The sequence below is a fragment of the Macadamia integrifolia genome, unplaced genomic scaffold (assembly GCF_013358625.1).
Source record: "Macadamia integrifolia cultivar HAES 741 unplaced genomic scaffold, SCU_Mint_v3 scaffold264, whole genome shotgun sequence".
Taxonomy (NCBI): Eukaryota; Viridiplantae; Streptophyta; class Magnoliopsida; order Proteales; family Proteaceae; genus Macadamia; species Macadamia integrifolia.
This window is the reverse complement of record NW_024868851.1, coordinates 356,472-383,092: the sequence shown is the minus strand read 5'-3', so window position 1 is coordinate 383,092 and position 26,621 is coordinate 356,472. Positions and strand designations below refer to the sequence as shown.

The window sequence follows — 26,621 nt, the reverse complement described above, 5'->3', positions numbered from 1 at the left end:
GTCTAGCTTCTCGAGAATATCCATACTTGGAATTCACTTAATGTAAATGTCTACCATAAGAAGAGAGAGATCGAGTGGATTCTATATGTGGGTCAAGTGGTTCTCGTAAGAAGACCTGATCCGAACTTCCACTCTTCTGGTGCGTTTCATTTTCACCTGTGTCTGATGCTCTTAGGGTCGAAGACATCTCAGATTTCCCCACCCCTTTTCTTCTTCAATATTCTGTGGGTGCAATGGCTAGAAAGAGACATTATTCTTCTTATCACCTTTCTACAAGGACATGAATTCATTAGGAATCCTTTGGTGACGTCTTCATCCGCTTAAAACATGCGAATTTGATTCTTTATCATGAGATGTTTCATCACGGGTCAGGCATCCCACAATCATTAACTTCAATCCTTGCAAGGAGGAGAAAGTTTCAGATGCATGAAAACTGTTTGATGAAATGCTTGCTCAAGATAAAAGGCCTAACTTCACTTGGACTGGTCGAGATGAAAGACCCAACTCGATGGGCTTCTTTATTGGATGATGTCTTTCACAGCCTATGGAACCGAAGATAGCAAAATCAAAGTAAGTATGAAGATTTTCGAAGTTATCATAAATGGAATGTATATTGGAAAAGCTAAATGATGTATTACTAAAATCAGAAAACAAGGTAATGTATAGGTAAGTAATTTAACTGTTGAAGAAAATTCTCCTGTTTAAAGGCCGGAAAAGCTAAACGATCACAGATGCTGCTAATCTGTATAATTCACTGAAGAACATGGTTACGGATACATTTGCAGTGGAAACCCGTCCGAAAACAGCCAATGCCCTTCACAGAGTAAAACAGGGGAAATGTCCCTTGGTGTCAAACAACAGAGATGATGCCTAGAGACATTAGCCATGTTTTTTTTTTCAGCCAACTGCTTAAACAAAATCATCAGTTTGGAGAGTGGAGAAAAGCAATAAGTTGGCACATGAACAGCTACTTGAAATCATTACCAGGTTATGCACATCATTTGAGTAGCACCATATTTCCAAAACACCCCAATCATGTTCCTTGGCAAGCTTTAAGCCTTGGAGAACATTATTAAGTCACGTTAGTGTCAAACTGGAGAAACAATCAGTAAGCATCCCAATCATGATACTGATAACAAGTGGACCAATCATGGATGATAAAACTCATCATCCAACCCGTGGTTTAAGAACCTGGGTTCACCCTCCATGGATTCCTGTTCAGATCAGAATCGATCAGAATTGGCAAAACCCTATAAATTAGAATTGGGATGAATTTTTTTTTTTTTTTTTTTTTTTGGAGTTTCTTATTCACTAAACTTGGGGATCTTTCTACAAAAGGTAAGTTCATTGATTTTCTTCTATTTACTGACTAAAGAAGGAGATGATAGCCAAAAAATGAAGATCAAACAAGAAAAAGTGGGTGGTTCAAAATTGTATTGCAGGAAAAGGCTGGAATCAAGATCAGGCTCGGCAGAGTCACTTGATTCCTGATTCCAATTCCTCAAACCAGGCTCCAACCCCATGACAGGACTCAAAAAAGCAAACCATACAAAAGCTTCTGTGTATTGTCTTCCTTGAGTTATTTTCAAGGATGAATCACCTGCACAGACACTTGTACAATTCCTGATAAACAACAGCTTCAAAATGCAGAGGTTGTAAACTACTTTTTCTTTCTTGTGTTTAACTTCACAGGTATAGAAGGGTGGAAACTCTGTGGCTATGATACAAGGAGCAAACGTTTGTGAATCAAAACGTAACTACAGCTGAGACTAAAAGAAAAATGACTGAATCCCAATAAAAACCATCTTATCTTGGTGTCTCTGGGGCTGCCCCCACATTCTCAAGCCAACCCTCCACTTCCTTGATAGGTGGCCTCTTGAATGGATTCTGATTGACACACAAGCAAGCCACATGAAGCACCTGCAGCATCTCTTCTTCATACCCTTTGCCCCTCAGTAGAGGGTCAAAGACCTCAACTTGCTTACCCTGAGCCCTCGTCTGCTTTACCCACCCTACCAATTCCCTTGACATTTTTGGCTTGAAGACATCGACAGGCCTCTTCCCTGTGAGCAGCTCAAGCATGACAACCCCAAAACTGTACACATCCCCTCTCAATGTAGCCACCCAAGCCTGCCCATACTCAGGAGGAATGTAACCTAGGGTCCCTACCAGCTCAGTTGATACATGAGTTTTGTATGGAAGGATCAATCGTGAAAGCCCAAAATCTGCAACATGAGCCTCAAAATGTTCATCAAGCAAGATGTTGCTAGATTTGATATCCCGATGCACAATATGCGGTTCACAGATCTGGTGCATGTAACTAAGACCTCGGCATGCTCCCTGCAAAATTTTCAGCCTAGTAGGCCAATCAAGTACAGATGCACCATCAGTCTTCTCATGCAGCCAGTAATCCACACTACCATTCTCCATGAAGGAATAAATCAACATCCGAAACCCATCGTGCACACAGTAACCCCGTAGCGATACCAAATTCTCATGCTGAGCTGCAGAGAGAGCTTCAACCTCAGCCTTGAATTCCCTTTCCATCATACCCAGGTCCCCAGACAGCTTCTTAACTGCTAGCTTGGTTCCATTTGGTAATGTTGCCTTGTAAACCAATCCAAATCCCCCACAACCTATGATGTTTGCCTGGTCAAAATTGTTTGTTGCTTTCAAGATGTCTGATATTTGGAGATCCTTGCATTCATGACATTTGCCTGGGAATAGCATCACCAGACTGGAGTCCTCCACCATACAAGTAGCTAACCCAAGATTGGAGCTGCATGAACTCAGATCCGAATCAATCTTGTTACAATCTTCTCTTCTGGGTTTGGTCCTTCTGGACAGAAACCAAAGGGTCAACACTGTGAACACAGTGCCGCACCCGAAGCTTATTCCAAGAATAAGTACTAAAAGGTGTTTCAAGTTGCTACTCTTGCTAGTTGCAGGACTGGTTCCCTCATTTTGAATGTGGCAAGGCCGTTGCAGGATTGCACCACACAACCCCGGATTCCCAGCAAAGCTTGAATTGGAGAAAGTGTCAAACTGGCCACCCGTTGGTATAGGCCCTTGCAGATTGTTATTTTCAACACTGAACCAAGACAAGAAATGGAGCTGAGTCAATGAATATGGGATCCGACCAGTGAGGTTGTTCTCCGAAAGGTTCAGTATTTCCAAGTTGGTGAGATTGGATAACTGGTCAGGAATCTCTCCAGAGAAAATGTTGAGGCTGAGATCTAGTATATGAAGGTGCTGCAACCTGCCAATCTCCGGACGAATGCTACCATTAATGCTGTTGTTTCTCAGGTATATCGCAGGGGGAAGACTGGAGATCTGATTGTACACTTGCCCAGTAGAATTTTGGATCTGGACCAAGACGGGTAGCTCCAGAAAAACCTGTTCCAGAGCAACCGAGGAAGCCAACATAGGCAAAGTTGTAAACTCCAGAGGCAATTCTCCTGTAAAGAGGTTAGAAGACAAGTCTACGTAGAAAAGTTTTGGCAGTGAACCCAACCATCCAGGGACTGAACCTAACAAATAATTTTGAGACAAATCCAAGACCGCTAGCTTCTTGAGATTAAATAACCATGTGGGTACCTGGCCGGTGAGGTTACAACCACCAAGAGCCAAAACCCGGAGATTTTGGAATCCGTCGGAATCAATGGTGTCCGGAATCGCTTCTCTATCGAAGTTCTTGGAGAGTAGGAGGGTACTGAGGTTCTTGCTATGCATCAGAATCTGAAACGCCCCACTGATATTGGTCAGCCGATTGGTCGAAATAGCAAGATAAGATAGGCTCTGCAATGCAAGTATCTCCGGCAGGATTTGCCCCTCAAGCTGGTTCGAGGTGAATCGGATTGCAGTTAAGGATGTACAGGAGTACAGGCTCTTGGGTAGATTACCAGTGAAATTGTTTCCGCCCAGGTCAATGGAGTTCAATTCGACTAGTTTGGAGAAATCAATGGCGGTTAGCTGCCCTTGGAAGTTGTTGTCCCTTAGACTCAGGACCCGGAGATTGATGCAATTCGTCAAGGAAGAAGGTACAGGACCACTGAGGTTGTTATAGTAGAGAACCAGCTGTTCCAACTTCGTTAGCTTACCAATGTCCTGAGGTAGCTGCCCTGTTATTTCATTGAAGGAGAGGTCAAGAATGGTGAGATTCGCGAGGCGCACGATCTGATCAGCTCCATCGATGTTTCCTGAGATGTTGTTGCAGGGCAAAGAGAGTTGATGTAGCGAAAGTATATTATAGATATCATCAGGCAAGGGTCCTGAGATTTTATTCCAGCCAGCTTCGAACACCTCGAGATGTGAACACCCACCAAGCCCAGGTGGAATCTGGTCGCTGAAATCATTGTAGGAGAAATCCAAGAGCTTGACCAAAGGGTAATTCACGCAAATTGAAGAAGGAATCAAACCAGTGAAGCTGTTATTGCTGATGTCGAATGTTGACAGATTCGGAACAAGTCCTAGAAACGATAATTGAAACTCTCCACGGAAGAGATTGGATGACAAATCAATGGTCTGCAGAGACAAGGAGCGATTGGGTGAAGCAGACGCCGGTAAATTACCAGTGAGACGATTGAAGCTCAAATCGAGGATTTGAAGGTGATTAAAGGACGAGAGGAAGGAAGGTGGGAGAGAATCAGAAAATAAATTATGAGAGAGATTGAGGTAAGAGAGTCGGGTAAGATTAGCAAGAGAAGGAGAAAGGGCGCCTTTGAGTCCTCTAAAAGGAAGCGATAGATTGGTGACCCAACCGTTGCTATCGCAATTAACGCCATCCCAAAGACAACAATCCGAGGAAGAAGAAGAAGAAGTCCAATTTACAGGAGTTGATAGGATTTTGGAGAAGGATAGCAAAGAGACCCGATCACGATGCTTGCAGGCGTGATAGGGCGTGGGTAAGCACAAGAGGAAAAGCAAATAGAGTGAAACGAAAAGGGTTGTCGCTGGATTGAGACAAGCCTTGTCGTGTCTTGACGATTGCGGCTGTACAAGCATGACTCTGTTTCTGTCTTTTGTTGCACACAGGCAGCAGCAGCAGCAGCAGCAGGTCTTCTGGTAGAGATGATAAATGTAATCGGATCAAATGGGGAAAGAGGAAAAATGACACAGAAGAAGAGAGAGAGAAGGGGGAGCATCTGCAGGTGGTGGTGGTGGTGGTGGAGGAGGAATAATTGGATTAAGCAGAGAGAAGGAGAAGATGCAGAAACAGAAGTGGGTATGGGTGGTGGTGGTGGTGGTGGTGGTGATGCGAATTGAAAAGGGAAGTGGAGACGTTGACGTGAGAAAAACATATTCAAGGATGAGGTTGGCTACACTCTGTGTTCTTAAATCTCATGTCTGCAATCTGATTCTCATCTAAAGCGTTTACTTTTTCTGGGCTTGCCAGGCACAACTTTTTCTCTCCCAATCATCATTAATTAATATTTCTTCTTCTCCGTTCTTATGACAAATCATTAAAACAGTTACAAAGTAAAGAGTCTAAAAGACTCCACAGAGAGAGAGAGAGAGAGAGAGAGAGAGAGAGAGAGAGAGAGAGATCGATATTGGCTTTCACCATAGACTGGCCAAAAGGGAAAAAGTCAGACCCACCTGAAGGTAAACTCTTCCACTTTGTCTTTATCTCTCTTTTGGGTTCATTTTAATTAATTACACTAAACAGCCTCCCCCATGTACTTCCACTCAATTGTAATGTGAAGAGTCAAAAGCCCTCTTCTCCACCCCCCTCACTCTTTTTTTCTTTCTTTCTTGCCCCCTGAGATACTGAGATTTGTGGTTTTTCTACCCATATAGCCTTATAAGCCGATGACATAAGGACTATGGTTAAGGTTCTGTCTTTTGGCAATACTTGTTATTTGGCTTTGATTTGACTAACTTGTTTCTTAGTATATGAGTAATCAACAAGTTCAGTGCCAACCCAATTGGCTAAAAACGTCTAATCTACTTTAATTTTCCTTCATCTTCTGATCTAGAGTTACTTGCAGGTTTTGGGACAACAGTCCAGGATTTTGGGTTTAAATAAAGATGGAAAAGACCAGAACAGAGAGAGAAAATGTAATCTTTTAATGTCTCTATTGGTTCCTTCATAGCATAAATCAAGCATCACCCATTGATGGTACTAGGAACCCATTTGAAGTTCTAGCTCCTGCAACTGAAAGACAGCTCTATTCTCTCTTTTCAGTGGATATCTCCTTCATTTTCATTCACCCAAAAATTTTGGGTATCCTTGGAATGGCATGACCATGGTTAATATATTTAGATTTTTAACTTCAACAACCTAAACTTCAAAGAAAATTCTACCCAGATGAAGCAAAGTGTAATTTTGTCTTCTCTATCCTACTTTTGCCCCTGTTTGGGATGTCTTTGGTTTGTGAAATTTGGGGTAAGAGGTAGAGGCTAGAAGCTATTACAAGGCAAGGAAAGGTAGTCTTCCTATAGTCTAGCAATTTCTCCCATGAAGACTTGAAAGGAAACCTGACTACCAACTACTTCTTGAAATTATGGATCAACTTTCCAAAAGTCTAATGAAGGGAAAAGGTTGGAATATAGAAGTTTATGCCTTGGTATCTAATTCTCAATAGTTGCAACAAGCTTTAGATTATGCACTAGCTACTTGCTCAATAGTCCACTGAAACAAGTCAGCTTAGCTTAGAACCATTCCTACCAAATCTAGAGAACCTGTTAAAGAAAGCATGATGGCTGGCACATATTAGAGAGACAGAGAGGAACATGTGTGGAGCACTTAGGATATAAATGATATGATGATACCAAAGTGCATCCAAAATGATAATCCTACTTTAAATCCACTGCTGATGCCACTTAATTAAAAAACTTCTCTTTTTCTCACCACCTTGACAACCGATAATTAATATAATAACACCATAATCTGAGGTTAAGTGGGGTCCTTAGTTGTTGCTGTTGGTGTGGGTGGTGCTAGTGGTGGTCTTTTATATAGATTTTGATTTGGGAGATAAATAACAGATCAGAATCGAATTTCTGTATTAGAGATAAAAAGATAGATCGGCATTTTATCAGCATCAAATTTCTGATAAAGAGATAGAGGCATCAAATTTCTGGGAATTTCTGAATTAAAGTATCAATCTATGTTCAGTTGCTCACTTGCTCATAGTTGGATTGGATTGAGTGATATATAATATACATAAAGTTCTTTGAATAGATGTAAGGACCTCAAACTCTTCATAATACATAGAATCCTGTGGAACTTTAGTATTAGTCTTTGGATATAAGAACCCCCCAACCCCACACCTGACCCCAAAACATAAACTACTACAACTAATCCTCCTCCTTAATGCTAAATTTAATAATAAGAACCGCATCAACTTATAATGATAATAATAACAATAATAATAATAAATTTTTTATCTCTCTCTCTCTCTCTCTCTCTCTCTCTCTCTCTCTCTCTCTCTCTCTCATTGTTTGTGCAGCCACGTCGATCTGTTCTGCTGTTGGTTCATTTACGGCTTGGATCCTTTGGAATACACTTTTTTTTGTTCTGCTGTTGGTTCATATACCACTAGTTCTAAGTGTTGAGCACTACAAAGAATAGAAATTTTCCTTTCTTATAATCAACTTGGGCTATTATATTATCAAGTAGAGAACATTAGCTATTTTCAGTCTTTTCCCCAACTTGTGGCATTTCCGGTTGGCCAGCCGGCTCCAGGGATGGAGTTGAGCCCACTCAGTAACTTCAAACGTGCAAAGGATTCCATGGAAACAGTAAGTCAACAACCCAACTTGTCCTTTTTAATACCTTTTCATATTAATTTATTTTGATTACTATAAATTAATCTCACAGACTTCTCATTATTTGTTGTTCATGTATTGATAATGTTAAACAATGCTGTATTTTATCTGATAATGAAACTATTTGTTCACAGAATATACAATAATAGTGATGATGACTACAATAATGCCTTAAATTTTTCTCGAAATACATGTCCATCAATTCAGAGAATCTGAACTGTACTAAGTTTCTTAACCAATCAGAGTACTACCTGTTTGATTTGGTTATTTAATCTTGAAAGATTAGCAAAGTCAAAACCTATTTTATTCAATGAAAAAAAAATTAAATACTACAACTTGCAAGTGTTAGGTTAATGTAAAACTGAAGATACAAGTGACCATAGATCTTTAAATGATGAATGATGAATGATGAATGAAAATGAGGTTACTCTATATTATTCTGTTATTTTTCTTTCATTGTGAACATTGTGGCATGCTTGAGACCCTCCTTTTGAGGGAAAGAGATGTTTAATCTGACTCTATATTAAGCATTGTGTCACAATCCCTAATCCATGCTAATTAAAGAAGGTTGATAAAATGACTACTTGGGAAGGAAAAAACCATGAAGTTCACATTTGGTCTTCATTTTCTAGGTTGAATGCAAAATTATATTGGATTTTATGTTGAAACAACTGAAGAATCATCAATATCACAATTTTATATTGACCTAATATGTCTTATGTCATTCAAAATGAACTCTAATTGAGTTCTTATCCTTGACTATGATTTATACATTGCAATCCGTGGATTGAAAAGGAAATTTGAGGCAGGACTTGGAAACCAAAACAAAATTTACAATTGAAGGATTAAAGAATCCTAAACTTTTTTTTAGCAGTGCAAGCAACATCGACAGCGACTCTACACTTTTTTTTTTTTTTTTGATGATAGAGTCCACACTTATTTGGTTATATAACATATTGAAATACAGTTTATCATAGAGGCAACCTGATATGATTTTGAGGATACTGACCATTTCTGATGGAGATGTTGACTTGCCCAAAATACAATTGCAGAATGGTCAGTAGTCATGCCCATTCACAGTGGGGAAGGTTGAGAGCTTCTTACTTTCATGGCCACTAATGGCTCATTTGAGCAGACTATATGGTTTTCAAAAGAAAATTAGATTATGCAACTTTTATGGTTTTGAAAATGATCCTAGATGAACTTTAGCAGGAAAAGAACCACCTTGGAATAAAACAGGTAATGAAGTGAATTTGGTGAGGAGTGAGGGGTTAATTGTGAATTGTATCTCTCAGAGATCATGTCATTTGTGGAGTTGCGGTACTAGTTTCAGGGGGCGATTTCTCTTTGTGACTCTCTCAGTGCACACATCTCATTTTGGTACCGAGAGAGTAATCATGCAGCTGATTTTTTGGCCAATTTAGCTTGTGAAGCCTTGAATAATACCATGTTCAGCTGAATGAAATGCTTCCGAATGATCTCTGTCGTATCATTTGGGAAGACAGAGCTAGCTTGCCAGTTTTTCGTTGTATGCTTTAATTTTTTGTTTGGAGTGGTTTAGGTATAGAGCCCATTTGATAACGTTTCAAGAAACGTGTTTCTACCGTTTCTGTGTCCAGAAAAGGCAAAAAGGGAACAAAAAGCGTTTGATAAAACTGTTTCGTTTCAGTTGTTTTCAGAAAATTGAAATTGAAATTTCTACCTATTTATGGCTCAAGAAACGACCCAGGCAAAACAAGTAGACGTTTCTGGAAACGACTCATGGCCATTCTTTTCGCTGGTTACTATCGACTTCTAGAAACATGACTATCAAACACCTTCAATTCTGTTTCTGTTTCTAGAAATGGAAATTTATGTTTTTGCCATTTCTTGAAACAGAAACGACATAAACATTATCAAACGGGTCCATAGTGAGAGCGAAAAATTGGGTTTTTGGGTTGGACTAAGGCAGGTTATGTCCCCCTATATATTCTCTCTTTATGCTTTTTTCAATAAAATTTTAAGGGCTTCGGGTCAAAAAAAATAATTTGGTGAGGAGTGAAAGGTTTCACTAAAAGCTTAATACCCTGTTTTCCCTATTTCAAGAACTGAATCAGCTGTACTATCAACTTGGAATACAACCCATCACTGGAAAGATAAAGGTAAGAAACTAGCTCACCCAGAAAACATTTTGGAAAAGAAGAAAAGCTACAAACAGATTGGATAGAGAGTAAGATGTTTCTATAGTGCTCTGCAAGGAATGCAATTAGAGATTGCAAGATTGTGTCTTGATGAAAACAGAGAATGTCTTTTGAGTTCAGTAGGCAATTTGCAGGATCACTTGGGGTGAAGGCTCCATGAAAGAAAGAAACATAAGATGAACCACCACTTGTTTGAGAGGGGGAAACATAGAAGACATTAGACTTAAAGCAGATCCTAGGAAACAACGCCATTCAAAAAATTTCCAATGAGAAACATTGGAAATAGACAGTCAATGCAAATCCAAGTAGTTTACCAAAGAAAAAAAGATTGCCTAGATCTAATGGATGAAAAATTAAATTACAAAATAAACAAGGTTGACTTTGTTTTATAGAAAAAGTGTAGGGGTTGCATCCAGACACAAAGAGGGCGAAACAGCCTCCTCGCATCCCATGATAGACGGAAATGCCCACCTCATCGATACTTCTAGACGTGTTCTCAAATAGAGAACTCTTCCCCTTATTTTATACATATTTTACATGTAACCTCCTTGCTTTGTAATTATTGTTTTAATCTTAAGCAGATCACTAGATCTAGGAAATTGTTCAAAAAAAAAAAAGGCCATTCAAGTAGGGGCGTCAATGGGTCGGGCTGAACCGATTTTGGGCTGGGAATGCTTCAAATCCGAACTAAACCATTGAGCCGAAATTAAGTTTAAGGGTCTCTTATTGGTTGGCTTAATGGGCTCTTATCGGCCCGGGTTGGTCACGGTTCGTTTCCAATTTTACGTATATATTTATATTAAAAATTTTACTTATTCAAAAAATTTATTTTTTATTGCTTTTTCGCAGTTTTTTCCTTTTGTATCGGGTTTGGCAAGTTTTATACCGGTTCAAATTTGTCCATTGCCCACTCTGTTTGGTTTCGGTTTTCTAGTTTTCTTAAAAACCCAGACCAAAGCAAGCCCGATATGAGTCTGCTTCAGTCTAAGCTGAGCCAATCAGTTTCGATTGATTCGACCGGTTTGGGATCCAAGTAACTTAACAAGTAAGTTTTATTGCGGAGTGGGATTTTTTAAATGTAAAGTTTCATTCCAAACAAATTTAGCTAAGAGATCAGGTATCAAAAATAAGGGAGAGAATTCCCTAAAAAGTAACGTGGCGCCTTTTCATCAGTACGGGTCAATGGGAGCATGTGCAGCTTCCGGACGAAGGTGGGATGAAAATCGTCTGTTTTTCTCATCCATGTTTTTCCTTATTTTGCTACCTGCAGAACACGACACGTGGATAACTTTAAGATCAACGGTCAAGGTTGGGTGAGGATTATTACATCCAGTGCGTTGGTCTTAAAGTTGTCCACGTGTCGTGTTCTACAGGTAGCAAAACAAGAAAAAACAGGGATGAGAAAAACAGAAGATTTTTTTTCACGAAGGTGTGGCTTCTTTTATGAGCGTGTGCTACCACTACTCCACAAGAACAACAAGGTCTTTCATCTCTTTGAGGGTGGTCACTATGCACCCCCTCCATCTAGGCGCAAGGCCACATTGTCTTTTAGAATTCTTTTTTCTTAAAAATAAAAAATTATAAAAAAAATATATAAAATTTGACATATGGTCAATTAGACTATTTTTTAATTATCCGACTGTTGAGAATCCAAAAATCACACTTTCACACTGTAGAAGTAGCTCCCCAACCTTGAAAATCTTTTGGATTAGTTTATCACCACTTGATGGCTCACCATGAGTTTCCTAAGCAAAAATTAAAAAAGTGTCCTTCAAAGAAAATGAACCCTCCTTTTCAACCACCATTAGCCTATTCCCTGATCCAGATCTCTCATCTCCGGAATCAGATCCTTAAGGTTTCTCTCTCAAGCACATCATGCACTGTGCCGAATTCTCTTTATTCTAGTTTTGCAAGAAGAGCATAGGAGTCAAAGTTTCAGGAACACTCGAAGGAGTTTCGTGGGTTGCAAGGGCAGCAATTAGGAACCACAAACGTCACTGTTTGGACTGATAGCTGTGCAGAATCTATCAAACTCTTTTGGGCGAAGCAAATTGGCCATGAGAATTGTTATCTTTTTGTTGGTTTGAAATATTTTATTCACTTCCCCAAAAGGAAAAATATGTGATTCTGGATTTATAAATTTTAATACGATCAAATAATGTAGAAATAGAGTTTATTTGGCTCACCAGTTAACCACTAAGGCTAGAACTGATTAGGTCTGTAATAAGTGTTAACTTCTCTTCCCTCTTTAATCTAGTTTTAATTGTATTATGATATTAATAAATAAATAAATAAAACTTAAGCCCCATTTATCTAATGGGTTTGAAGGGGTGGGATTTAAGTGTGGAAAAGTTGAACATACACTTCTATACCCATAAAATGATTGATTAGTCAGGATGAAGAAAATTAAATAACTACTTAAAAAGGGGGTTTGTTGGGACTCTTGTACTAATCATTCATGAAATGGAAAAATACACTTTTTCTTTCCAACCAAACATTTTCCCGGTTGATGGGAATGAAAAATTCTACTTTTCCTTCCACTTCCAATTCTTGTCTTTCTTTCTTTCAGCCACTTGCAGATAAGACCCACTTGCCAGATTTTCCCATTCCATGCTCCCCTCCTCTCAACAGACAAGGCAATATGGTCAAAGACTTTAGACTCACAATCAGGATCGAATGATTTTAAATTTGAAATCAGGGTCAAATCAATCGCTGCCGATTTCGATTTCAATTCGAGTACGATCATAATCAACCAAAACGATGCCAAAAACCTCAAAATCTGCCTCTCAGATCTGAAACCCAACGATATAATCCCCCAACCATTCCCAACACCACCCCAACCCAAAAAAAAAAAAAAAAAAACTCTAAAATAGGACCATATTGTCAATTTTGACTTTTGAAACCATGCTTAAGGTCCTTTAGGTCGAAATCCAAAGACTCTGTGCCGCCCAATGTAAGCTATATTATGTTTTTGGCCATTTTGAGTGGATTCGCTGTAGGGTATTTCAATTCGTAGGGTATATTATGTTATTGGCTGTGTGAATCTCTAACTCAAATTAGAAGAGCAACTGGGCACTACCCAGGGTATGATGGTTCGAATCCATCAAGATTCATTAATGTTAATCAGTTCATGTTATTGCTATGATCCAGACTTAGTCATAGTTGGGTGGTGTTTAATTCTTAAAAATTTACAGTTTATTATGCTTGATATGGATAATGGAGTAGGGTAATCACGAGATTCTGAGTTGCAGGGAATGCTTGCAAGCACCTGGCATTTGTTCTTCTTGGAATGTAAATTTTTGTCCGATTCGTTGGCTCTGCTCTGCAAGTCAAAAAGCAGAAGACAAACTACAAAGAGAAATGGAGTGGCTAGAAAAGTTTAGAATTGGCTAGAACAGTTGTGGCTAGTTCAAATTTCAGAGGAATCTTCTTTTTAAGAGAAGGGTTTTCTCTTCTCCGCAAACCCTCAAGCACAAGCAGAAGAATAAGAAGAAGAAGAAGAAGAAGAAGAGGAGGAGAAATCCCCACGCACGAGCAGTAGATCAAAAATCCTCAAGCACGAGAACGAGCAGAATTAGAGAAATCCTCACCCACGAAAGCGAGTAGAAGAAGAGAAACCCCTAAGCACGTTCACGAGAAGAAGAAGAAGAAGAAGAAGAAGAAGAAGAAGAGAAGTCATCGTTGGGATAGGATTTTAAACCGGGTTGGGTAGGGAGAACCAGTTTTCAAACCATTCAAACCATATTTCTTTAATCTACCGTCCACGTGCAGGATACCACGTGTCAAGATCTAAGATATCCTCCGCCAGCCTCCGCCAGTGTCAGAGGCTGTAGAGGAATTCGATCCCCTTTGGGAGACCTCTAATCAAAATAAAACTAGAGGGCATTTTGAGCTGCCAAACTCCAAGAAATTACACCAGAGCAAGAGGGAGCATCAAGAAGTATATTTTGTAAAGCCTATCCAGACTAACTTGCTAGAGAAAGTAATCACTACTTGGTCACTCATTTTGGGTTTTTAAAAACCAAATTTAATAAGCTCCCTTTGAAAAAAGAAACCCATATGGTCCTTCCTGTGACTTCTCACCAATATAAAACAAAAGAACATTTTGAGCAAGCACTCAGGAGATTGCCACATGTTGCAAAACTCCTATTTTTCCCAAGGGAACAGAAGCTATTGGACATAATCAATAAACCCTTCAATTCAAAAGATCTTTGTAAAAAGGTTACGAGGCAATGAAAATTTTAATAGTGTACTACATTTACTCAAGTCATGATTTCACCTCACTTTCCCAATATATTATCCAAGGTTTCAAAACATCCTCCCACAAGCATGCTAAGCACAAAAGAACTAGGAAATGGCATGATTGAAAGGGGACAAGTACATAAAAATCAGTTCCTGAATCACTTGAGGGATAGGGCAGAGCACCTACAAGTGAGAATAAGATGATAAAACTACAGGCTAAGTACTCAGGCCCAACCCCAAGATCTGTCTAGTGTACAAAAGAAACCTAGCAGAAAACTAATAGTTGCATCTCAATACAATACTATAACTGTCCCTTATATAGACCTGTTCTCACTAGCGAGTCCGCACTAAACTTACCATCTTGGTGGTACCAGCTGTTGGGGTTTTCCAGCGCCTAATACCCATAGTTGGCTCCATAGACTGAACCATAGCCTCCAGCAGTGTTGCCTGCATGCCCTGTATTGGATGGCGGAGATGTATACGTAGAACCATGTGCTGGAAAAGAGTTATAGCCTTGGTCTGTGGAACCACCAACTGGGTTCTGTGTCGAGGCTGCAGCTTCAGCCATGAAATTCTGTGACCCAAAAGAAAAAATAAAATAAAACTGCTATCAGTAGATAGTTCGATAAAAGTAGTAGTGGTTGTAATCAGGGTTGAATTTCAGTTGACAAAGATTCTTTGCTTTTGAAAGTATTATTACATATAAACTATATATAAAAATTTTTTTCAATTGAAAAACAATTGAGTCATCCATTCTGGACTCTGAAAATTTGCCTATTTGAAGTAGGCAATCTCTTTGCAAATCAGTAGATACAATAAACCAGAGTCTGGATGATAGAACTGACAATCTGGGACTAGCAGCCAATGGTTTAAGCAGTAGTACAACTATAGCACAGTGATCTTAAAAAAAACAAAAACTCAGCCTTATCCCAACTTAATGGACTACATGGATCCATGCAAAAACAAAAAAGTGAAATTCAAGTAGGAGAAAAGAAAGTAAAAGGGAAGTATCAATTGCTTGAAGACCAGTTGCAACACAAATAAGAAATTTTTGAGAAACTAAACATTCATTACATCAGGTATCTGAGAAGGAATAATCAACCAATATTAATGCAAATACTGACTGATGCACAGAGACAAGGTGCTAAATTTCTAAAATAGTGACTCGATTCAAACATCGCCCAAATCAACCAAATGAAGAACCAATTGAAAAAAAAGAGCATATTCACAAGATTCATGAATAAGCACTTGATTATGTGGATCTGAAGTTCAGAACTGTAACAAGGAGAAAGAAGATACAAGCATAAAAACAGAGACCAATTAGTACAAATGCCAGAAAGTACATGCCTGTATCAACTGCTGAGCAGTTTGGACTTGAGAGGCTGATCCATTGATCTCAACAGTCATTCAACCCAGACCCGAACATGGGCCCTCTATAGTTCAGCTATAGTAATTGTGACATGTAGCTATGCGTACTCCACCAGCTAGCTTACCGACGCTCGACATGTAACATAATTACATTGCCCTGCACCGCAAATACAACATCCAGCCATAATACAACGGAATGTTGCATCGTGTGTGTGATCCTGCAAGAGAAACATATACCACCTTCAGTCCAAATTAAGCAAATCTATCCCAAGAGCTGAGAATTGAATCTAAAAACCAACTAAATACAGACTAACAATCAGAAATGAAAACTGGAGCCAATCCCCCCCCCCCACAACCTTTCAAGAGGTAAAATGTCTAAGCTGTGCACCAGAAACAATAATCTAATCATGATTTTCTTCTAAGTATCAAATCATATTGACTCAGAGATATCAACGAAAAAACTAACAATAATAAACCTGTGTAATGATTGAAGGTGGCTGCTGAGACCCCATAGGTGCTTCCCTTCCATAAGCAGACAGGCCCTGGTGAGGTTGTTTTTCCATAGGAGGCATGTCAGCTGGTGGATAATAATTATCATGTTGCCGTGGGGGTGGCATATATTGAGGATTAGCCCCATAACCAGGACCACCACCTACATTTGGAGGTAGGCCTTGAGGAGGTGGTACCCAGGACTGGTGTGGTGGCATGTTATGCTCCATCTGGGAGTTTGGCATTTGCATCTGACAAAGAAAGAAAGATAATTACTGGACCCAAATAACAGAAATATTGAGATATCCTAATCCACAACATTTGGAGAAACACCCCCCCCCCAAAAAAAAAGAGGCTTTATGTAAGATTCTACGCCACGAAAGGATAAAATTAACAGACTTACATTCATTTCGAATAATCCAATTACACTGCGGTCCACTAAAAACTTCCTCAGATGAGACGCAATGAGCTCAACTGCTTTGTGCACACCTGCAGGCTCCCCTTGTATCTCAACAACTCTATCATCGGGCAGGATAAAAACTGGTAGATCTTCTGCGGTAATTGAAAACAATGACAATACAAAATAGTAAGTCAAGAAAATGCACTGCCTATGATACAATGGCATCAAGTAAATATGCATATTCAGACATAGATGTAGAACTTAAATAGATGGAATGATTGTTTCTTCTCCCCCACTGGCATGTGACACAACTAGTCAGGACAAAGGCCTGGATAACCGTCATCAGCCACAAAAAAAAAAAAAAAGAGAGAAATAGAGAATTTTGAGGGCCTCAACAAGAAGAGATGAAGCATTTCCAAACATGTTGCACTTTATGTGATAGATGGACATTGGTAAATGTTACAACTGATTATCCCAAAAACTTGAGCTGTTAGGTAAGGGCTACAATAATGTTTACCAACATAACAAAAGAAAATGCAAAAAAAAAAAGGGGGACAAAACAAGTCATAATGTACAGGAATGATAATTTTTTTTTTTCCACAAAGCAAACATCAAGTATTGCATTAAGCAGAAACAAGGAGTACCTGGCCCAAGAACTCGGACAATACAATTAGATGCTTCTTGAATGGATTTTATGGTTGCTCCCTGCCTTCCAATTAGATTTCCAGCTTGTGCAGCGGGAACTAGCAGCCTTGTTGACACGGTACCACCACCACTTGGTGGAGCATGAGCAACATCACCATCTAAACCATCAACAATACGTTTATGAACCCTCAGTAGGCCATCCATTGCTGGAGGAACAGAAGCATCAGGCTCTTCTTTTGCTGAAATCATTACCTTTTTGAAACATCAACAATAGTGAACAATCAATAACCAATTTTCAGGGCTAAGTACCAGCACCAAACACCAACAGTATGTAAAATCCATTTGTTCAAAGTATATTAGTACCATATTTAAGTGATGATATTTTCTCTAATAACTATATACAGCTAAAATAAGCATATCTAAAGTAGAGTAGAGTTCGAAGCAGGACAGAAGTCAAGGGTAACTTAAAACTGAAAATCCAAGAAATGAGTACAAGAGGATTCAAATCTGCACCAGATTTGGCTGCCATGAAGGAAAACAAGTAGCAAGAAGGATGGTAAACCAAGACCCGACAGAAGCAGAGTATCAACTCCGAAAATGAAAAGGGATTACGGGAAGCAGCAGCAGGTCAGAAACAGCTAACGATTAAAATTTCTCCTTCAATATTATCCCTCCTGGTCGGGCCTTTCTTTAGTTGGCAATTTGGCAACAATTTGGATAATGGTGTGTGCAAATCACTCATGATTGGGGTTGTCTTCAACCTCCTGATAAAAGGAAAGGCCGAAGAACAGTACTGGCTACGATGAATAGAACTCCTTCATCTGAGCCCAGATTGATTGTAGGGCTTAATTCTCAACTCAAGGCCCTACTAAATGTAACTGAAGCGCTTCCAGTATTACAGGTACAAACAAAGATATAATCCACCAAAAATGTACCTGAAGGAAGGAGTGGAGGCATGTTTCTGTTTTCAGTGTGGAACCTACGACAGATGGCACATCCAGGTCTGATCTTCTAGGGTTTTGGTCGCCTATGAGAGGGCTGCCTTCTCTCAAAATCTCAGGCCAAACAAGTTACTCACTAGAAAGAAACAGTGGAGGAAGAGAAGAAAAGGAGGGAAGGGAGAAATGGGAAGGGGATCTCACACAGGGGGGAAAGACTGCACAACACCAACAGCCACGCAAGCTCTCAAACCAAACTACTCAACTCAAAACTTCATCCTTCAAATCTACTTTCGCCATCGTGTTACAGCAATTTAAGAATAACACCCTCACATAAAAATGGAAACCCAGTTAAACTATGTAAACTACACTTAAATTTAAACTAACTAATCCCATGGAAACTCCCTCCAGATCTACCAACCTTCTAAAACAAAGAGAATAAAATTATAATAACAAAGAAATAAAATCATCCATAGATAAATCTCCTATGTAGCCTACCAACCATTGCCAGACCAGATAATTGGTTTGGTTTGGTTGTGCCTTGGCTTAGGCCTCCAAAGAGTGTCGTTCCGGTCTAGCCAAGCCAGGGCAACTGCATCAGTCAACCAGTCATCAGATAAGGCCAGAAGCTTGGGGTTTTATAAGTATCTTCCAAGTGTCCTTCGAACAGCAGGTCACCCTCTTCTGGGTACTATAAAGTGAATTCTAAATTTCTAACATTTCTCCAATTTGACCTAGAAGTACCTGATTTGAGGTATTATATTCTATCCTATTTTTCTGATCTGTTACAAGGATCTAATTGCTGAGTTTTAATACTTGTTCTTAGTTATTACTTGGTCCTTATCTGCGGTTTAATAAGTAGGATAACATTTCAATCATTTTCTGGTTGTTCTCTCTATCATCCGATAGGCTGTGATAGTGAGTTTCTATTTTTCGCAGTTAGTAGGCTGTTCCCCTACCCGTATTGGAGTTGTTTATTGGGGTTGAGTACTTGTATTCAGCCTTACATTATAGAGGCATGACACTTTCCTATCAATTCGCCGAGGACATCTTTAGCAAACTTTTTAAATTTCAATATAAATTGTCATCTTGTTCCACATCGTATTAGTGTCTCCCTCAGAAGTCCAATTTTCCTTCTTTGACTACTTTATCAGTAAATGATTTCAAAGTATCTCCTTTTAAGCCCTACCACCTTATCCTAGGGAAAATAAGCACATCTTTCTTAAGATTCTAATGGTGAGGCACATATCAATGACCACTAATCTATGTTCTGTGGTTAGGCTCTCCCCTAGTATAACCTTGCAGTCCTTACAAAAAAATCTATCAGACATGCTCCTCTCTCTTTTCAAAGTAAGTATCAACAATAGATAAATCATAAGCCATGGCAAAATCTAAAAGTGAGATTCCACCCCCCCTCTCATTCCTCCCTCCAAAACCATGCCCTCCATGTACACCTTCATAGCCTCTACAATCTTTCCCAACATGTCCATTCAGATCAACCCCTATTATAATCATTTCCATTGCATTTCATTTATCAAGTGTTTAAATGCCTTTTTGGGCCTTCGTTAGCATCAGATATAGTTAACTCAACATCGAGAATTAACTTGTTCAGGGCATTTTGTCCCTCAAGGAGAATTAGTTTTGTTGTGGGCCAACCCTTGGATTATTACTCTTCTTGGAGCTGCAAGAACATGTACATACGGAATACGAGAATTTCCACCTTGTTGAAGACCTTGTGGTGCTGCCCAAAGATTTAAATGAATAGCCATCGTTGTCCAGAATAATTGAGATCCAATGAGAATTTGTGCATGGCTTCTTTCTGGTCTTTCACATAAAGAAAGAAGGTTATAACTTACTTTCCCCCCATCCTACTTGATGTGCGTAAGCACTAATTATATTGACAATATCTTTCTCCAACACAAGCTTGATAGATATAATCCTATCTCCAAATATTTTAACATCAACCCCCTAAATCCTTTCTCCTTGGCCAAAACTTTGCACTAATCCATCCATGTGTTCCCAAAATTGTAATGTCAAATCTTACTTGAAGTGCGTAAGCACTAATTATATCGACAGTGATATAATCCTATTTCCTAACCTTTTTAACATCAACCACAACATTCTTTAAATCTTTATCCACTTCTATGCCCACTCCAAATCTATTACTTTTATCCCTCGTACACCAAAGTTTAAAGTCGTCCAACTCCTTTCACTTTTTTACCCTTCCATTTAGTCTCTTGAATACAAGCTATGTTAATCCTTTATCAATTCTAGACTCTTACCCATTAAAGATCCAATGTCCCAAGATGCTAATCTAATCCTACGCTTTTGAACTAGCTTCTTTACTTGCACTCGCCCACGATGCGAAAACCCTTGCCTACTTGTCACTACATCCAGCCGCCAACACTGCACGTCGCTTACAAGGGACACCCTAGCTCCTCGCTCACTTTTCACTACACCCAGGCCATAGTGTAGCATGTTGCTTATTCTGGTGGGGAATGCTTTACCATGACGTTTATATATGAGGATGTAGAATCCATGTAAAAGGGTTTGGCCAGGGTTTTCCCGGTACCAACTGCTGACCTGACACGCCAACCCTCCTTCTTTATCTCTTTGTAATCCATCACAAAAATTTATATATATATATATATATAATGGTTTGAAAATATTCACCCAACACCGCCTATATACATCCAGACCCACCAACCAGCTTTTAAAATATGATCCCCCAAGCATATTTCTCAATTAACAGCCGTGAAGCCTCCATTTATTCCATTAACATCAAAACATAACTTCATGATCTTAAATTATATCATTGGTTTCAGAACTTCGGCTGTCCGTAAAATAGGGATTGACAGCTTACACACTCCGGATAACCATAACTATCCACACATAGGAAAGTCAATTCCATTATAGACATTTGAAATTTGGCATATGCTATTTTTTCGGGATGATACAATGTAGCCTCATAAATTACTTCATTTCCTAATGGATAAGAACATATTTTACCACATTTGTAATTCTTTCCCACACAATTTGAACTGGCCAACTATATCAGCCAATGGTTTGCTACTAGGTAAATGTATTGATGTCTTAGGATGAGAAACCCAGCCAAATCCTGGAAGAAAGATATGGTAATTCAAATTACTTTACATGCTCAAGTGATCCAGATCCAATGCTCAACAAGCTACACCATTGTGATATTCTATGCAAAACAACCAGACAATCACAGTCAACTTACATATTTAAAGAAACGAACAGCCCTTGGAAGAATACAGATCAGATTGTTATGATTATCAGCTCAAAAAAGATATTAGATCTAAAAAATCTCTTAAGTTGGATCCATCAAATGGAGAATCCATACCCCCACCTTATGTACCAATTATTACAGATGGTTAGAGAAGAAAGCTATTCCAATGTTCCAAAAGTCGCATAGAGTTTCTTTCTGTATAAATATTGATACATGGGCCAACAAAGGCTTTTATCACTACCAAGAGTATGTTGCAACTTACATTTCGGGTTATAGCTCATGTATGAGGGTGTGATTTCTAAACTCCCAATGCATCAAGCATACATTTGACCTAAACATAAAGAGAGCCAGCCGGACGGACATAAAGAAATTAGAGTTTTTTTTTCCCCTTTTTGGGGATGAATTTTGAGTTCCATAGGGATGACAACATCAAAAAAAACTTAAGTACCTAGAAGCATTTTATAGATTGTGAGACTTTGATACACGAAATTATTCTTTGACGAATCAGAAAATCATTATACCAAATGCATGTGCTTTCAAAATTTATTAATAAAACTAGTTTCATTAATTGCTCAGTCAGATATGATTGATTAATGTTGAGTTTCCTATTATATGAATATATTCAGTTAAAATCTAGGAAATGTTTTATTCGGGTGATTAAGAATTGTCTCCCACATGTAAACTAATTATGATAGGACGCTTCTGAAGGAGTTTGACCACATGTGGCAATCAGTCGACCAAGTTTTGAAGTTACCAGATAAAATGCAGAGCTTCTTGGTACAGATGTCCGTACAAGGTATCTCTGGGTGCTTAATCAGATCTACTATTCAGCACTTGGAATGCTCAATCCTCAATCTGATCCGTGCAATCTGGACCTGTGTTTCTTCTAACATGGAGTCACTTTGGTGATTGATTTGTTGCCTTAGGTTCACGGACAGAGCCTGCACAGATTCATCTTGGTTATTGTGATGAAAGGCACTGTATTTGGATTAATGCCTTGTTTAAGGTGACATTTATTTTTTATGTTCATTACCATTTTAACTCTCTTATATAACAAATGTATTTTTAATATTAGCATGACGTTTATTATTAGTGATATTCTCTAACCTTTCTTTGTATCACTTAATATAAATGACTTAAAGAAATAGGTGATTCTTCAATCTTTTATCACTGTGTCATATTGCTAGTTAAAGAGCCCTCAATACAAAGACATAAGTTTGGCCTTCTAAATTGTCTGCTTTTAGAGAGTTGAAGATGAGGAGTTACAAATTACAATAAATGCCTCATGGTCCACAGGGGTACATGCATCAGATATCCATTAGACCAAGAGATGCCAGCAACCATGTGATGTCCTGCAATATTCATAATCCATGAACAATGGAAGAAGATACTTTCATTTAAACGATAATAACCATCTCATATTGCCATTGAGTGCATTTTACACAAAATTGACCACAAATAATTTGATTAACAGAAGAATAGAAAAAGCTTTTATTGTGTCACTTAAGTTATATAGTAATTCCTGAAGCCAAGAATTCAGAATGAGATGTCTTTCATTACCCAGAATAGAATAACCACTTATAATATCCGAAGTGATTAGATCTTCGAGAAAATAAAGTATGTTAATGCAAAAGAAAACCAAAAACTATATGAAATGGTCAATAAAGTCAATTATGCCACCTGAAATAAAATGCTTTCATAATGCAATTGCACACATGCAGGAAGCTCATATATTTGCAATGCAAACTACAATTTTCACATAGAAACTATGAAATGATAGAACTGAAATTTGGCTTATAAAGCAAAAGAGGAGCACCAGATGAATGATGTACAGAATCGCCAATAGAGATAATTAGGGTACTATACAATGAGCACCTAAAATGCCTTGACCGGAAATTTATTCTCAAGTTCCCATTAATTAAACAGCCTTCTAGAAAAACTTACAGTCCTTTCTGAAGTTCCTGGAGGGCCATCAAGAATCTTAATGCGAGCCCTTGTCTCCTCACACATTCTTTTAATGAACTCTCCTTTACGACCAATAATACCACCAACTTTTTGAGCTGGAACCAGTAACCGGAATACACTCTCCCCGGGCCACCCAGGCCACCTCTTTTCACTGCCAGCAATTCCAGAATTATCATCACGCCCTCGTTTGGGTTGAGGGAGTGAATTCCCAGGCATAACAGTCATATCAGGTTCACTAAAGTTTTCCACTGGTGCAGCCATGTTTTACACTGGGCAATGCCAAACGACGGAGACTAGTTAATAAATCATCTAATAACAAAATTTACATTATTCATAAATAAATGGTGTTTACATAATAGCTTTTTACTGGAGTGTAGAACCATAAAAGTCAAAGTTAAGGCAATCCTAAATTTAGATTAAATCCCAATTTATTAACTATCCAATAACAGAAAGCAGGAAAAAGGCTAGAGCAACATTCTGTTACAGTTCAAAATAAGTGGACATATCATTGTTTCAATCAGGAGGCTCCATCTTTGGCCAGTTGAATTAACTTGAAACAAAAAATGCTGTGGTCCATGAATCATCCACACGGCTCTGGTAGTCTAGTTGGCACAAATGAACTGTGTTATTGTCCATGATACCATATCATGCTGTGAGTTTTATATTTATAGCCCCTTGATGTCATAGAAAAAGTGCATTTTGGGGCACATTTCGATGGCTTGGATAATTTTAAATTTTGAATGCTCTTTAACCTTTAAATGATGGGTCAAATAGCCAAAGTGGGAGGGAAATTTACCATGGGGCCAATCAATATCTTCCTCCACATGTAACATCACCTTCAAGATGACCCACAAAAAAATACCACCAAGGTCAACAAGCACCCACCCACAAACACCAAAGAAAATACGTGGACTATCGCTGGCAAGGAAAAATTACCAATACAAGAACAAATACAAAAACTGAACCACCAAAAGGAATCCAATTTTGATTATACCACACACCAAGGATGCATCTAAGTACCAGCCAAGGGGGCTAGACACCTGATTTTTTATACCTATATATATTATGTGTGTGTGTGTGTGTGATAAGAAAAGGGGAAAGTGCTGCAAATTTGGTCAAGTGAGTTGCCACCCCCCTCCCACTGTGATTTGGCCCAGCACCCTCCCCCACGAGGGATCGGAAGTGGGGAGAAGCAACAAATGGGTAGTGCTATTTATCAAATTCTAAGCCAATTCATGATTCACCCCGCATCAACAAAAAAAACCCCAACATACATTACCCATGTAGTATGTAATCCATAAATACTTACATACAGGAGAAAACCTCAATCGTTAAGTGCAAATAATATGCTACTTTCCTAATGTTTCAATTGACTGACAGACTAGGCAATTAGATTTTGATTGGATTGTTCTCACCCAAATGGCTGAGGTCTTTTGTGAACCACTGAGTGGTTGATGTATTGCCCAGACAAAACGATCCAATCAATAATCGATCATCTGGGATTCTGTATCGTTTGAACTAGTTGGTGCACAATTGGGCCATAAGGCGGTAAACGGTAAGCCATGCATGGGATTTCAACTATTATATTTTAGAAATAAGCTTGTGAACAGAATTAGACCCGGAACTTTGCATATTAATGCTTAACCACTAGTCTAACACTATTTCTTGTGTAAGAATCCAACCTTTAAACTACATATGCTAAATCCTATAGTTCATTAATCCATTGACCGTTAACAATAGGAAGAAGGTGCCTTGTGCTGCATCGGTAAAGCCTGCAGTGTTCTATCCTTGAAGCCTAGGTTTATAGCTCCTTCATACTCTACCAACTCCCCCAAGCTTTCCCTCTCAGAAAGGACGGGGAAAAAAAAGACCATTCAGACTGTTGGATCGAATAATTAGCATCATCAAACTATTGACTCTCAAGCTAAAATAGCCGGCATTAGGTCAAAGCCCTAAAGCATCAGCTGTTTTATGGCAAGATAATTGAGGCAAAGAGGCAGCGTAGGTGGCAATGAAAGCTTGATCTAGTTTTCAAAGCTTTGCCTTAGTTTGTATAGTTTTCTCCCCTTTCCCTCAAAAGGGGAAAAAAAAATCCAGGCTCTGCCCCTGCACCAAATGAAACACCCTTGCATGTGGGCACCTCATGATATTCCTAGAGAAATAATCCTTTGAGCACTTTCCTAGGTAAAACAAGCAGAAAAGTGGCACTGAAAAACTTTGTAGCAACAAATTGGAAGAAAAGTAAACACAAATCTTTAAAAGGTGTACCAGAACAGATCCCCTCAGCATTTTTTCCCCCGATGGTTGAAGGGAAAAAACATATCACCTCACAGTGTCCTAGTCGGTCACTAGATCTCCACTGAGACATTTAATGGCATCCCCAATAGACTCAAGTCCTGATAGGCTATTAACTTAATAAAATCACTTCACATTTTGACTATTTATTTATGCTCTCCCCTACTAGTGAATTCCATCAAACTCAAAATTTTGTGGGTGTATATTGGGAAAGCAGATTCCTCTGGCACTGGAGTTGCATTTAGAGATGGTTCCTGCAGGAACTTTTCTTAGGCCCTATAGGGTGCAGTCCATCTGTTAATGCAAACTCATGTCTCTCCTTCCACACACAGTTTTCCATTACCCTTTACAAGCAGCTTTCAGTGGCTGAAGGTTCCTTCAAGATTGGCATCATTCAAAAATATGGTTGGTCGAAGTGTGTTAGTCCAAAGAAATAAAGAAAATAAGTGTTACTCTGTCTGCTGAAGAATCTGGCACTTCAAATAAGGCGTGCTAACCTCCAATGAAACTCTACCCTCCTGGGCAACCAATCTAACGACTAATGCTGAATCATCCCCAATGATCAAATCTGGCCAAGATTGCACAGCATAAACAGACGACCCTTGAAGCATAAATTTTAGTATTTTAAACTTTTATTACTACTAAATTTATTTCATCTAGTTTAAATTCATGAATATATTTATTTTTATATACTTTCCACCTTCATTCCATATATTCAGTAGTCATATACAAATAAAATAAAATGCATAAGAATTAGAAAGTTACATTAATATTCATTAAAACTTTTGTATGTGAAACAACCCATATCCAAATTTCAATAATCCAACTATAGACACCAAGAACCAACTCGATCAAAAACAACAGTTCAGACTTCTAATTCACCAAACTCGTTCTATTGTGAGAATACTCAATGTGGCAGCTAAATCTCGGTGACCATATACATAGCAAAAAACAGTGGCATCACTTGAACCAATAATATGCTCTTAGTATGAATTATCTAAATTTTCACCAAAAAGAGAAAAGTGAGAACTATCTAAACCCCAACTGTGAAAAGGAAGCGCCCCCCAACACCCCCCCCC

At 38.8% G+C, this 26,621-nt stretch overlaps 2 protein-coding genes across 2 annotated transcripts in view; both read right to left on the bottom strand.

Moving 5' to 3' along the window:
• Positions 1-1,396: 1,396 nt before the first annotated feature.
• On the bottom strand, positions 1,397-5,487 carry LOC122066957 (tyrosine-sulfated glycopeptide receptor 1-like). Its single transcript, XM_042630800.1, has one exon. The coding sequence runs from the start codon at positions 5,002-5,004 to the stop codon at positions 1,807-1,809; it is 3,198 nt and encodes a 1,065-aa protein (XP_042486734.1). The 5' UTR covers positions 5,005-5,487; the 3' UTR covers positions 1,397-1,806.
• An 8,696-nt stretch (positions 5,488-14,183) lies between these two features.
• The window catches only part of LOC122066936 (flowering locus K homology domain-like), a 12,895-nt gene continuing 457 nt past the window's right edge, over positions 14,184-26,621 (bottom strand). Inside the window, exons 2-9 of the mRNA XM_042630772.1 lie at positions 23,227-23,516; positions 17,094-17,346; positions 16,453-16,601; positions 16,023-16,300; positions 15,917-15,940; positions 15,712-15,778; positions 15,540-15,599; positions 14,184-14,766 (exon numbers count right to left, since the gene is read on the bottom strand). Coding sequence (XP_042486706.1) covers positions 14,587-14,766; positions 15,540-15,599; positions 15,712-15,778; positions 15,917-15,940; positions 16,023-16,300; positions 16,453-16,601; positions 17,094-17,346; positions 23,227-23,508 — 1,293 coding nt within the window. The 5' untranslated portion in view covers positions 23,509-23,516 and the 3' untranslated portion in view covers positions 14,184-14,586. The remainder of the gene's footprint in view (positions 14,767-15,539; positions 15,600-15,711; positions 15,779-15,916; positions 15,941-16,022; positions 16,301-16,452; positions 16,602-17,093; positions 17,347-23,226; positions 23,517-26,621) is intronic.

Bases quoted from the DNA above. Each gene is read 5' to 3' on its own strand.
- LOC122066957 (XM_042630800.1), bottom strand. From the start codon at position 5,004: ATGCTTGTACAGCCGCAATCGTCAAGACACGACAAGGCTTGTCTCAAT.